General features: G+C 43.6%; 1 protein-coding gene across 1 annotated transcript in view; it reads left to right on the forward strand.

The window, feature by feature from the left end:
- The first annotated feature begins 751 nt into the window (after positions 1-751).
- Positions 752-13,783, forward strand: part of LOC147101143 (peptide YY-like) — a 32,976-nt gene continuing 19,944 nt past the window's right edge. Inside the window, exons 1-2 of the mRNA XM_085966711.1 lie at positions 752-854; positions 3,372-3,559. Coding sequence (XP_085822837.1) covers positions 3,372-3,559 — 188 coding nt within the window. The 5' untranslated portion in view covers positions 752-854. The remainder of the gene's footprint in view (positions 855-3,371; positions 3,560-13,783) is intronic.

Consider the following 13,783-nt stretch of genomic DNA (forward strand, 5'->3'; position numbering starts at 1 on the left):
ATTTCCTCATGTTATCAGACATTTAATCTCTTGATTTTAGATTATTTAAATTAATCACAAATTCGCTAGGACTAGAAGAGTGTAATTATAGTTTTATGTTGTCATGGCCCAGAATTAAAGGCCGATGTTAATTCAGCTGCATGCTTTGTATAAAAAGCATCCTAATCAAGTTTTATGGTTTTAAGGATACCTTCAGTAAAAAGTAACTCACGACTTTTCAGTGTTTGATCGAATTCTGTTAATGTTGAAATCTTAGTTTGTGTATTAAATACTATTGCAGTGATAGTAATTTATGAATAAAATTGCATTTCTGTCTGCTAAATTATTGAAACAACATGTTTATATCACAATGTTAGAACAAATTGTCATTTTAAAAGGGTGGAATTAAAATAGATTTGTAATTTGAGACATTTATCATACACACTATCTCCTCCCCAAATATTGCAGACATTGCTGGAAATGATCAAAGTAGGGATTAGGGTACCTCGGAAATGAATCCTAAATGTCAGTTCTGATACTTGTCTATTTGTTCCTTCTTGACTACTTTTTTATTGAGGAGGGAGGCGTATTTTATGATTTTTACAGAAGATAAGCTATCTGTCAGGTCCGGGGGGGAAAAAAAACAAGAAAAGTGAGTGGATATCGATTTTTCAATAACTCATTAATGCAAAGTAAGTCTAAGGAGGTGATGACAAAGAAGCGCCTCCCTCGTGGTCTTAGAGCCGCGGATATAAAAATGAGCTGAGCTCTGGAGTAGCTTCAGAAGAGAACTGAACACGGCTGAGCAATAGATTCAGGACAGACACACTAGGATTTTCTCTGCTCGTCGACAAGGCATCCAGACAATAGAAAATGTAAGTACACGTGTATTTTATCCAAGTGCACTGTTTCGAATTCCCAAGTTACTTGATGTTGCTTTCTCCCCCACAGAAACGCACTTTTAGAAATGTTCTAATCTCTTAAAATGAAAGGGTAAGATTGTCGAGGCAATGACAGCAACAGCCCACGGATAGAAACTTCAATGACCACAACTTCACATCTGAATAGTGGTGTATGCTAGTTTTGTAGGTCTAAGCATTCAATAATTGTTGCTGTCATTTCAAGAACATGTAAGTAGTAGATTTTGACCATCACTTTAACTGTAATGTGTGAGGTGGAAGGGGAGAAAAGAAATCGAATTGACCACCAGATAAAAAAGCAACAACATAAAAGCTTTCAGCACACTATTACTGAATAACTTCAAACTAAACTGCTTTAAATTCAGGTGTTTGCAAAACCTTTTTGGGATTTGGGAATGACTGCATAATTTTTGCTTTGTGGCATGAGGTGAACAGGAGCCATTGCTTGATTACAAGTTATTGTGTTGTCGGTGCTCAAAACCACACAATAAAAGTTTACTGAACTCCTTTTAATTGAAGGGCCCCTTTAATACCAAGTACAGTGGTGTAAATTATTTGACATGGTACCTTCAACAGTAAGCATTTCTTGTCGGGGTATGACTTGCTTGCAGACTATTCTGCGGCACTGACGTGGTTTGTGTAGTTCCTGCAGAACTTTAATGGTACAATGGAATCTGAATTAACATAATTAGATTTCCACATAATTAATTTTCCAATCATGTTTATGCCTGAATCACAAATGAGTGGGAGTGGGACGAGCACAGACCTCTATATTCGGAGTCACAGTTCATTTACCCAAACCCACTGCATTGTTCAGTGTTATACATTGGCTTGGTTCCAAGTGAAGGAAACGTAAATTATTATATAGCAGCAATAAGGCACTTAGAGAAATATGGATAACTTTTTATAGTACACTTGGCTCAGTTGCTTTATTGGTTTATTTCATCACTGTAGCTGACAATGTTACATATAATGACACCAGTCCAAAGAATTCATATAGGGAATGAATATGAGTTAACTGACAGCAAAGAAGGTATAAAAACATAAGAAATGACAAAGCATCCATTCATACAGATCAGCAGAAAATGAGGGAATAATTCAGAATCTCCAGTTTTATCATTAAAGTAGAACGGAAAGTTTTTAAAGCTTAAAGTGACAGAGCTAAAAGTGTATTATGTTGATATTAAGGTGGTTTATTTAAAATCATCAAAACACGGCATCCATTATTTGTTCTCCCAGATGCTAATATTAGTTACTCAGGCCTAAATTGAAAGTCTCACTTTCTTTCCTTTGGTACATTCACATCTGGCATGTGCTCAGTTGTATTATGTCTAAATACAAATGGAATATTTTCTTTTTCTTTTCTCTTACAATCAGACTATAGGCTTTTGAACGTTTCGAATGTAGACTGTATGGTTTGCAGGTGTTAGTTTTAAATATTATTAATCACAGGTAGCGTTTTATGATCAATATACAATTACCGATGGTCACTTCATCAGATATTTGCTTCCCTCTTCCACTCTTGTGTTTATCCCTCTCTTAATTTTGATATTGTTTTGCTTTTGTGCTGCTGCCTTACACTTCTAGTCTAATTCATGATTTTCTGAATTCCTTTATTTGTTTGAAACATCATATATATATACTCATTTTAAATATTTGTGTCCTTGTTCATCCCATACAACTTTAAACTTTCATTCTGGCATCTACCACATACTGATTTTCAACCTTGAGTGCTATATTACAATAAAAAGTTACACATTTTCAGGTAATGGAAACCATACAAGACCCAAAGAATGTTCTTTGCCTCTATTTATCTCTTTTACATACTTTTCTATCAAACTATTCTTTGACTGAATAGGCAGAGTTCCAACTAATTCCAGATTCTGCTCATGGACTGCACGATAGACTGGGGCAAATTGACCTTGTTCAGATTTCCTCTCTTCTGGTGGCTGCCTCCTTCTCCAACGCTCACCTCTCTCCCGCCTCCTCCCCCCTCCTCCACCCATCTCCCCCCCAACCACCACCAGCTCGGTGCTTCTCCCATCGACAGCCAGATTGAGAACAGGATTGTACATCCCACCACTCCATGGTGCATTGTGTTTCCATGCCAATGCAGCAGCAAAGTTTAGTGGAACTCTAATCTGATTAATTTTAGTGAAGGCAAATGAGCACCTTTTTTAAAGAACTGAAGAAATTCCTCGTGTCTATTACTCTATTTAAAATTGCATGCACAATTTAAATTCTCTGTTCTCTAATCAGTACTCGTACTTAAGACTCTACTTGTAAATGTGAGAAACACCTTTGAAATTATTCCAGGGTTATAGTAGTACAGCATTAGTGATATAAATTCTTAAACCAGCTTCTAGATAACCTAGATACATTAAACTCATTTATGAACAGTCTTTTGCTGATTTTCAAGTGTCTACTCTTGGCGTTTGCGCTGATTTTGGCTGTTCCTTCCCTGTGTGGCAGATGGTGGCTGTGCAGAAACCTTGGACAACCCTGATTGCTCTTGCTATCTGTGTGCTGGTGTGCCTAGGGACCTTGGTGGATGCCTATCCTCCCAAACCTGAGAATCCCGGAGAGGATGCACCCCCTGAGGAACTGGCGAAGTACTACTCCGCTCTCAGGCATTACATCAATCTCATCACACGGCAGAGGTAAGCTGGAGGCACACATCATTGAATATGCAAGATAACAACCAAGTCAGCATCTAGTCACACTGCATATTTCTAACTCACACTACAGTCAGTTCCTGCTGCAGATCATTAACAGTGCTAAGCAGTCACCTCATGTGATTGATTTGATTACTTTACTCCCTTTAATTAACATAATATAGTTTTCTTTTAAAAACAAGCATAAGGTTCCCCAGTTGCTTAGTTGGCAAGTGTACTCCCAATTGTGTCACTGTGCTGTACAGATTAGGCAAGTCTCAGGTTCAATCCACGGTCTAAACAGAGTTAGCTCTCAGTTGGGCTTCCTAATCATGACCAGTATCTGATGACTCCTGCTTGAAAGTGTCTGTGACTGGACATTGGGTGAGAACAGGATCATGCTCGGCTGTGAAGCCTTCTGGATTTAAATAGTCTGCCAGCATGTACTTTCCAGGTTTACACTTGGAATTTGGGCAGTTGAGTGAGGCACTGGCAGTGACTGGTGCCTGTGGAGCGTGAGTCAGCGAAAAGAACTCAGAACAAGCTTAAAGCTCCTGTTTCACACAGTGCAGCTATGTGTGAGCAAGCTTTACAAATTGTCTTTGAATTAGACCACTCCTCAGTGTGACCCGCAAAGCTGATTTCTCCTATGATGGAGTCCTTAAATTCAGGACCAGTATTGTTCCAGGCATTTGGTTTGAAAACATTGCAAACTAATTCATCTGGGGAGCACAGAAGTCACAAAACAAAACTGACTGAAAGTACTCGGTGAAGTAATAAATGCACCTGGTGAATATGGAACAATTCATCAACAAACCTTTACTGTATCATCATTGTTCACCTTTGGCTATTGCTCGCTAATAATAATTGTATTAATAATAGTGACTCATACATGACTAATACATAAGAACATAACATAAGAACATAAGAAGTAGGAGCAGGAGTAGGCCATACGGCCCCTCGGGCCTGCTCCGCCATTCAATAGGATCATGGCTGATCCGAACCTAGACTCACGTCCACTTCCCTGCCCTCTCCCCGTAACCCCTAATTCCCTTATCTGCTAGGAAACTGTCTATCTCCATTTTAAATCTATTTAATGTCGCAGCTTCCACAGCTCTCTGGGGTAGCAAATTCCATAGATTTACTACCCTCTGAGTGAAGAAGTTTCTCCTCATCTCAGTTTTGAAAGGGCAGCCCCTTATTCTAAGATTATGCCCCCTAGTTCTAGTCTCACCCATCAGTGGAAACATCCTCACCGCATCCACCCGATCAATCCCCCTCACAATCTTATATATTTCGATAACATTCATGAATAAATCAATAATGCCAGAGGCTTGCTCAAACTTAAAAAAAACTTTAAACTTTTCTTATTAGACTGTGGGAATAGAACTCATTATTTTTACATAAAAATATAAAAGTGCTATTTAATTTCTAAATGTTGCCTGTAATGTTGGCTTTACATCAGCAACAAATTGAGAACAATTAAATCTATTAAGACTGTCATAGGTTTATAGGGAATGTAGCTACACACCTCCCTGTACATTAGGATGTTTGAAAAAAAGAACTTCCATTTATATTGCGCCTCTCACGACCTCAGGACATCCCAAAGTGCTTTACAGTCAATTAAGTACTTTAGAAGTGTAGGCACTCTTGTAATGTAGATAACGCGGCAGATCTACTCACTGGCGAGCATCACCATTATAAACCACAGAGAAACAAGTACCCAGGCATTTTATAAGCTTGTAAATCATCATTCTAGGGCACATATATTTCAAATGGCATTCCAAGGATATTCTGAAGATTTGTTTTACTTCTGAATTATGTTTCACCGAATAACATGTGTTGTAATCTATCCTGTTATGACTATAGGAGTGCTGAAAATGGCTATTGGTGTTATAAGGACCCAGTATACTCGCTCAAAGTATTAATCCATAATTTTAATGATACCTTCTCGTTTCAATAATTTGTTTTTAAGCATACCTTAGTTACTTGTGCATCATTTCCAGTTTACTGATTGAAGGCAACAATGAACTCTTAAGATGTCTGTATTTCAGGTTTTTTTTAAACTCTGCTTCATCTCATAATCCCTGGTGTAGTAAAAGCCTTGCTATATGTACACCTTGTCATTCATTATTGCTTTATAGATGAAATGCTCTTGAAAATTGAGTGATCTTATTGACTCATCACTCTGTTCTGTTTTCCAATACTCAGACAATCCTTTGAGCCTGCATCTAACATTGTAAAACGTTAACATAAAATAAATATAAACTTGAATTAAGCTGAACCTTGTATAATTGACTGTCGCCGCCGTGTCAGATTGGAATGTTAGAGCTAATTAAAGTACTGACCTTATACTTTAGTTACGCTCCCGCCCCTGCTCAAATCTAAAATCTGACAGTTCATTCACTGCATCTTTATTTGTGCACATGTCAGCAGCTTACTGGTCGTATCTCCACAGTGGTGGCCTTCTAATGTTTTTTTCAACAGTATAGCTTCAAAAGAACACAGTAAAAACAATTACCTGGGAAAGTGTTAGAGGAGAGTAAGTTCACCTGAAATAATGTAAAAAAAAGAAAACTGCAAATGCTGGAAGTGTGAATTAAAAGCCAAAAATTCTGGAAATACACAGAATTTAAATCAGAATCTGTAGAGAAAAAATAGATGATGATATTTCAGGTGTCCACCCTTTATGAAAACTTGCTGCTTCTCTTTCCAGGTGCTGATTGACTTGTGTATTTCCAGCATTTTCTGTTTTTAATGTTCATATCAAATTGCACTGAGTAATCAGTATACCTGGAGTGACATCAGAGTGTTTAATGGGATCCTATAGGGGCCAGAAATTGGGCTCCATTGCGCCTCCCATTAGCGCCTCCGGGGGCGCTAACGGGGCGCAAATGGGTTTGCGACCGGGCGTGGCGATATCAACGCCTCCCGCTAAATTCGGGGGGAGTTTTGCGGTGGCAGTAAGACATTGCGCCCTGATCTCCTGCGCCCGGAGATCATGACATCATTGTCATGTGCAGCGCCCTGGTTGCGCCCTGGATGAAAAATTCCCTCTCGCCCCCTGCTTGTGCGCCTGCTGTTAACAACGACAGGTAGAGGAGGCGGCTTTCAGTCGGATGTCCCCTGGAAGAGCGCTATTTAAAGGCGTCCACACCCGGTGTAGCTTTCGTCGGCCAACAATGCTGCGTTGTTAGTTTCACATCGGCAAAGAGGTCTTTTGACCGATTTGTGCATTTTGCATTTCAACGAGTGTTCTGGCACATAAAGCTTCTTCAGTTTCATTGAGGTGAGATTTGAAAGTGCAATATTTGTATCTTTTCATGGGGGCTGTACTGACACTGGACCACGCCCTCCAGCGTCAACATCGGAGGCAACTGAGGCACAGAGTAAGAGTGCAAAATGTGGCCAGAGTTAGGAGGGCCAACAGGGCTCTCAACAGGAGGCCTTAAACACGCAGGGTATTCCGGCAGCAGTTCTCCTACATGAACTTCACTGAGGACCAGTGTGTTAGAAGGCTCCACTTCAGCAAGGATGTGTTCACAGAGCTCTGCCACCTCCTGCAGCCGGACCTCGAGCCTCACATCAGGACCACCACAGCTCTCTCAGTGGTAGTCAAGGTCACCGTCGCCCTCACTTTCTACGCCAGCAGATCATTCCAGTGTGTGACAGGCGACATCTTCAACATCTCCCAGTTTGCCATCCATTGCTCCATCCGCCAGGTCACAGCTGCTCTGTACAGAAGGAGAAGGGACTACATTTCCTTCCCTATGACCAGAGAGAAGCAGCGCGAGTGTGCATGTGGCTTTACCAGGATAGCGGGCTTCCCCGTGGTGCAGGGCGCCATTGACTGCACCCATGTTGCTTTGCGGGCACCTCATAACAATCCTGAGGTATTCCGTAACCGCAAAGGCTACCACTCACTTAATGTGCAGTTGGTGTGCGACCACACACGGCGAATCCTGACTGTCAATGCCCGCTATCCTGACAGCAGCCGCGATGCCTTCACCCTGCGCCAGCTCTGTTCCAGCCACCACATGAAGCTTGCAGCTGTTTGCTTGGAGACAAGGGCTATCCGCTCTCCATCAGGCTCATGACGCCCCTCCGCAACCCCAACACTCATGCCCAGCACTCATATAACGAGAGCCATGCTGTCACCAGGAACATCATTGAGCAGACCATCGGAGTGCTCAAGCAACAGTTCTGCTGCCTGGACCGCTTGGGAGAAGCCCTCCAGAACTCGGCTGCGACAAGCGCAATGGCAGAGTGGCAGTGGTGGGATCAGGAATGCTGTCATCCTGAGAGAGTACAGTAGGTTCATGCTCCACTGACCCACTCCCACTCCCCCGGGGCAGTACCTCAGCATCCCTACCAATCTGCTGGAGCACAGATTGCTGGCCTGCTGCGACACCGTGAGATCCCCGGTGGACTGTGGTGGACCCAACGAGATGGCAGCGGTCAGAGCTTTCATGGCATCAAGCTGAGACTGCATGAGAGCAGTCAGAGACTCTATGGCAGCAACCATTGACTGCATTGCAGCACTAAGACATTGCATCGCTTCCACCTGTGCTGCAATGGAAGCTGCCACATCGCCCATGACACGCAGCATGAGGTCTGGATCCGCATGGTCTCTCAGGGAGTCCACCATCCTTTGCAGACTGCTAAGGATGGGCTCCATGGTGTGCGCAGAGCTCTGTGCAATGTTGGAGGCAGACTCCTCAAACGCTCCTTACCATTGCCGAGAGGTTCTCGGGCACCCTTGCCATTGCACCTATCATCTCGGTGTGCATGACCATCACCCTTCTTGTGAACGCCTCCCCATCGAGGTCCTCATCTGAGTCCTGTGCAGCAGAACTCGCCCTCTGGGGAGCTGGCCCTTTCATCCTGGCCTTGCTGCAGACGCTCGTCCCCGGTGCATCACCCAGTGCAGACCCCGCTACTAAACTTGCCTCTAAAGATTGCGTAGTGCCAGTATCTGAGGTGGTCCAAAAGGAGAAGGGACTACATTTACTTCCTCATGACCAGAGAGAAGCAGCGCGAGCGTGCATGTGGCTTTGCCAGGATAGCGGGCTTCCCCATGGTGCAGGGCGCCATTGACTGCACCCACGTCGCTTTGCGGGCATCTCCGGGGGTCTCCGGATGAGAGATGCAGTGACGCAGTGCTTTGCTCCTCCTCCTCTTCTCCTTCCTCACTCTCAGTGGGAGGCTCAGGGACAGGCTGGTTATCTGGTTGCTTATTATCTGAAAGCGTAAAGGCACAAGACTCGCGTTAAGGTGAGGGCAGGGGGGCAGGAAGAGAGCAAGGAATGCAGACAGTATCAGGAGCTGGAAAGTGAGAAAGGCTTGTGGTGTGAGGGGGAAGTGGGATGAGAGAAGGAGAGGGGGTGAAGAGACCGTGTTTACTCCCAGCGGGGTCGACGTCACTAACGGCCATGGTGCAAACCACCTACTGCCCAATGAGCCACAGCACTCACTCCTTAAGGTCTGAGAGCTGCTGGAGCTGCGCATCACCTCTACCTCCTATTGTGGGCCATCTTGGCCTGCAAGAGAAACAAATGTGTTTGAGTCAGAGTCCAGCTATGTGTTTGGGAGATATGCCTGCCATTGTTGAATAGCTGCGATTGTAGGCAAGGCGTGAGATGTGGATGTGAGCTTGAGTAGGTGGAGATGTTTGGTGGGTGAGTGGTGGGGTGTGGTTCTTTGCGCAGTGTGCACAGACTGAGGTTCAGATGCTGGTCTGTAGGAGCTGTTGAAGCATGTACTCACCTTGACCACCCAAGTGAGGTCGTTGAATTTCTTGCGGCACGGTGTCAGGCTGCGTTCCACCACACTACTGGCCAAGACCTCCTGGGCCATTTCCCTCCACTTTGCCCTGAACACCTGAGGCGATGGCCTCCTTCCAGTGCCCGGGAACAGCATTGCCCTCCTTTCGCTCCACTCCAGCCACCAATGCCTCCAATGCCACATCTGTGAACCGACGAGCTCTCTCCCTGTGAGTGGGAACAGCCATAGCCATCAGGGGATTCACTTGCTCGCAGGTCGCCTCGAAGCCAGCAATGCTGAAAATGAGCATCGGCACAATGACGCAACCTTTCTTTTAAGTGTTGGAAGGAACCAGCGTGACGAATCATTGCTGAATGCATTGCACGTGAAATTCATTAGCGCTCTGCTGGTAGCGCCCCTGTAGTGCCCCACTGAGGTCATTAGCGCTTGATTTAACGCCCCACTTCCTTCCTGGGGTGCTAACACCCAATTTAGTAGAAGTTCAGAATCCTTAGTGTCTGCCGCGAAATTTTCAAAATTTCAAAAGTTAGCGCCTCAAACGGGACGATACCCAATTTCACCCCCTAGTATTTATACACTTTCTACAACATCAAGAATATGCAACACATTTAACAGCACTGGTTTGTTTTCCTCACACTGTTGAATTTGGCAAATGATTCCAGAGCATCTTTTCCTAGCTCTATATTGAAAGAACAGAATGGATTCTTCTTTATTTTTTAAGGCACTTCGAAACCACTCTTGTATTGTTTTAATTGGTAATATATCTGACCAGATGCCACAGAGCCCTTTTGTTAACAGTTTACTTAAGGGACAATGGACAGCTGGTCTGTACTGTGTGGAGCAACAGAAATGCATAGGAAGCTTTGGTCTCATCCTTCATCCACCAGTTTTTCAGTACTGTACAATAGTCTCACCCTTAAATCCTCGCTCCTCCATTCCCTAGTACACTGAGGCCACGATTTTGCAAATGGATGCGGCTGGTTTCTGGTTTCCGGGTTCCAGTCCCGGCCCCAACTGCATCCGGCCCACGGATGTGATTTTCCCTTGATTGACCTTGTTAAGCCCATCCTGCAGGCTTGCCGGCCAATTAAGGGAAAGCCGGTCGGATGACGTCATTTGATGACGCGTCATCTGCCGGTTTTCTTAAAGGGACCACGCACAATTTTTTTTTGACAGCTCATTTCTCAGTGTTTGAAAGCATTGAGGTGCTGCAAACACTGACAATCACTGTACAAAGGTGAACTCTTGCACCTAGGTTCTCCAGTGACTCCCTCCAAACTCCCTCCCGCCTCCAAACCCGCCCTCTGAGCGCCGGCAAAATCCAGCCTAAGCCTCTCATCTTAAGCCTAATAGCAACAATTCAGCAGTCTTAACTTGATGTATTTAATTCCCTAATACAGTACAGGAAGAGACTGCTATTAGTATTTAGTTCAAATTTCAACTGCTGTTTCAGCCTTTCTTGTTTTTTCTCCATGTGCTTCACAGTGTTCAAATTTACTGCCTCAGCTCAAACATACATTCTTGGAAGAATATTCCATAGTTGTTATTGATTGGGAGTGATTGATTGAAACTCGCCACAGCCTCCCCCACACACCATATGATAGAGTCTCATGAAGGTATCTTAAACTGATGCTTAGAATCCTGAATTGAATTTGAGGGCTGATGAAATTATCAATATAAGACCAGTTGAAATGTTCAAACTTACCAATCAGAGGTCTTTCAGATTTGTTTTTCCTTAGGCTGTTTCAGGAAGGAGCCATTACTATATTACTACATAGATTGCTGTGAGCATTTTATTTTCACTTAGTAAATTTTTATTCAAATTAATATCAAAGGCATCAATAATTGTGAATTGAACACTTTTCTCACTTTTCTCACTTTTTGCTCTATTGTTAGGGTCAGTTGCAAAGTAAAACTCCCTTTGCTCTCCTCCATAACATGAGTTAACCCAATTCTGAGAACAACACTTCCTACTGCGTCAGTTTGAGATTTCCATTCTCCGCACCAGATAGTCATTTCTTGTCAGTCAGACTGGCAATTTAGTGCCAACTAGTCTTGAGTTATGAATAGTTTTGTTCGGTGGAATGACTGCCCTGTGAACTGGGTTGAGATGGAAAAACTCATTTCACATGAGTATCCTCCACCAGTATCCAGCTGTTCAGATGAATTGAAGGAGACTCTGAACTCATCAAGCTAGGCTAGATTGAAACCTGGGACTGAGGTGCCAGGACTGTCTTCAAAACTCATTTTGCCACGCAATTTGTAAAAAAAGTAAACATGAGAAAATAATTGTAGAATTGCTACTGGGAAGCTGTGCACTGAACACTTACACAAAGTGATTGGTGTATGACTGGCCTGTACCAAAACACAATTGGCTTCTTATGCAAAATTAAGTGTAGTGAGGTCCACGTACTGCCTTTGGTTTAAAACAAAGTCTGAGCTCTTTTTAATATCTCCCCATTCACTTTCTGATCTAAACATGCCATTTTCTTATTCACATCACGTATCACCACTTTTTGTACTAAATTATTTACGTGCCACTGTATTCCTTCATTTTCTTGTCACTCCATTCAGACTCAAGCGCTCACAACTCCCTGTAAATGGAGGATGTGAACAGAAATCGCTTCAGGATTGCAATATCAGTCATTGCAAAATGGGGCTTACTCATTGCACAGTTTATCACAAAATGATTCAACCTGAATGTTCACCTCTAAGGGAATTGACACCCTGTTGGACTGGAGTGAAGCCTACTGTCTCTTTATCTATCTAACTGCCAGACTAAAAGTGAAAGTAATAAGAATCTTCTGTATTAATTTCTCTTGATGGATAATGTTAATTAGGTTATATATGTATTTAGAAAAGAGGATTTGGATTGGCAGCCTGCCAGCTGTAGTGATACAGCATTGAATTCCAATGCAGAAGGTCGCAGGTCCAAGTCTTTGTCTACACTAAGTGAGTTTCTCTAGCTCTTAACTAGGTCAAGGGGAATATGGTGCTATATTACCAAGCTCCATCTCAAGAGGGTACATCATACCAGGGAGATGAAATGGCATTATGCACTCAGAGATTCTATAAGACCTCAATTTTACCACCCCCACCGCCCCCACCCACCCCCGCGACGGGCAGGAAAGGGTTGGGCGAGGGTTTAAAATCTTGAAAATCAAAATCCTGCCTCCAACCCAACACATTCCTGTCCATCATAATATTAACGGCGGTGATTCAGGCCATCAATGAGGCTCCCGCTAAAAGCAGGCAGGGGGCCTACTTAAAATGCAAACGTCACAGCCCGATGATGCCATCAGCTCCACGACATAATATTAACATCAATCAGGGGGAGTCCCCGAATGTCTGCTGCCCAGCAGCAGGGCCATGGTGTAACACATGTAAATCTTTACTCCAGTCTAACAGTACTTAGAGTTCAGACCTGTATTGTAACAGACAACTCAAGACAAAGATTTCAAGGTAACTATTCTTTACTTAAAATCAACAGTGGTTACAAGCAAGTACAAGCATACATACGTACTAACACCAGCGAGTGATCAGTTCGGCGGTGACCAGTAGGTTCTCTTCTCTGTGCGACCGATCAAGTCGCCCGACTCACTACAGCAGCCCAGAGTGTCTCTCGACTGCACTTTTTATACCCCAAAACTTAGCAGACCGCCCAATGCGTACATGTCCCAGACCACATTAACAATGGCCAGTAGTTGTTTTTCTTTCTCCTCTCCTTATCTGTTAGTCAGTGTGCCTCAAGGCCGGTTACACCATTGTCTGAAGAAATTCCTGTTAACGATGGCTCGAAGGTTTCTTTTACAGAACTCTCAAGGCCCACGTCCTTATCCGTGATTTTTACGGAATTTCCCCAGTAACACGGCTCTTAGTCTCTCAAGGTATGCCAGTCCATTAAATTTGGTCAACTTTGAGTTTAGTCAAGTTAATTTACAGCGATGATGTATTCTTACAATGGTGGGATGAGCTGACTGACCAGAAAAGGCCAAGGTAAATTTCAAAAATGTCCATCTCTTTGAAATCCTTGTGGACCAGGAGGAGCATAAGAACATAAGACATAAGAACATAAGAAATAGGAGCAGGACTAGGCCATATAGCCCCTCGAGTCTGCTCTGCCATTCAATAAGATCATGGCTGATCATCGACCTCAACTCCACTTTCCTGCACTATCCCCATATCACTTGATTCCCTTAGTGTCCAAAAAGACTATCTGTGCTGAAACCTAAGACGAAATAAGACAGACAATTTGGCCGCGATTTCACCAACTGAGGCGGGTCTGGGGCGGCTGGGGTCAGAGTCGCGGTCCCAGCCCGCTCCTTACTGCAGTCCGCACTCTCCAAGTGATTTTACATTAATAGGGCTTGTTAAGCCCACCCAGTGAGGTTCCCGGCCAATTAATAGGAAGCGGGTCTGATGACGTCATTTGATGACGCGTCATCA

Source organism: Somniosus microcephalus, chromosome 24, assembly GCF_052327205.1.
Source record: "Somniosus microcephalus isolate GS21.2 chromosome 24, FLI_Smic_1.0, whole genome shotgun sequence".
Taxonomy (NCBI): domain Eukaryota; kingdom Metazoa; phylum Chordata; class Chondrichthyes; order Squaliformes; family Somniosidae; genus Somniosus; species Somniosus microcephalus.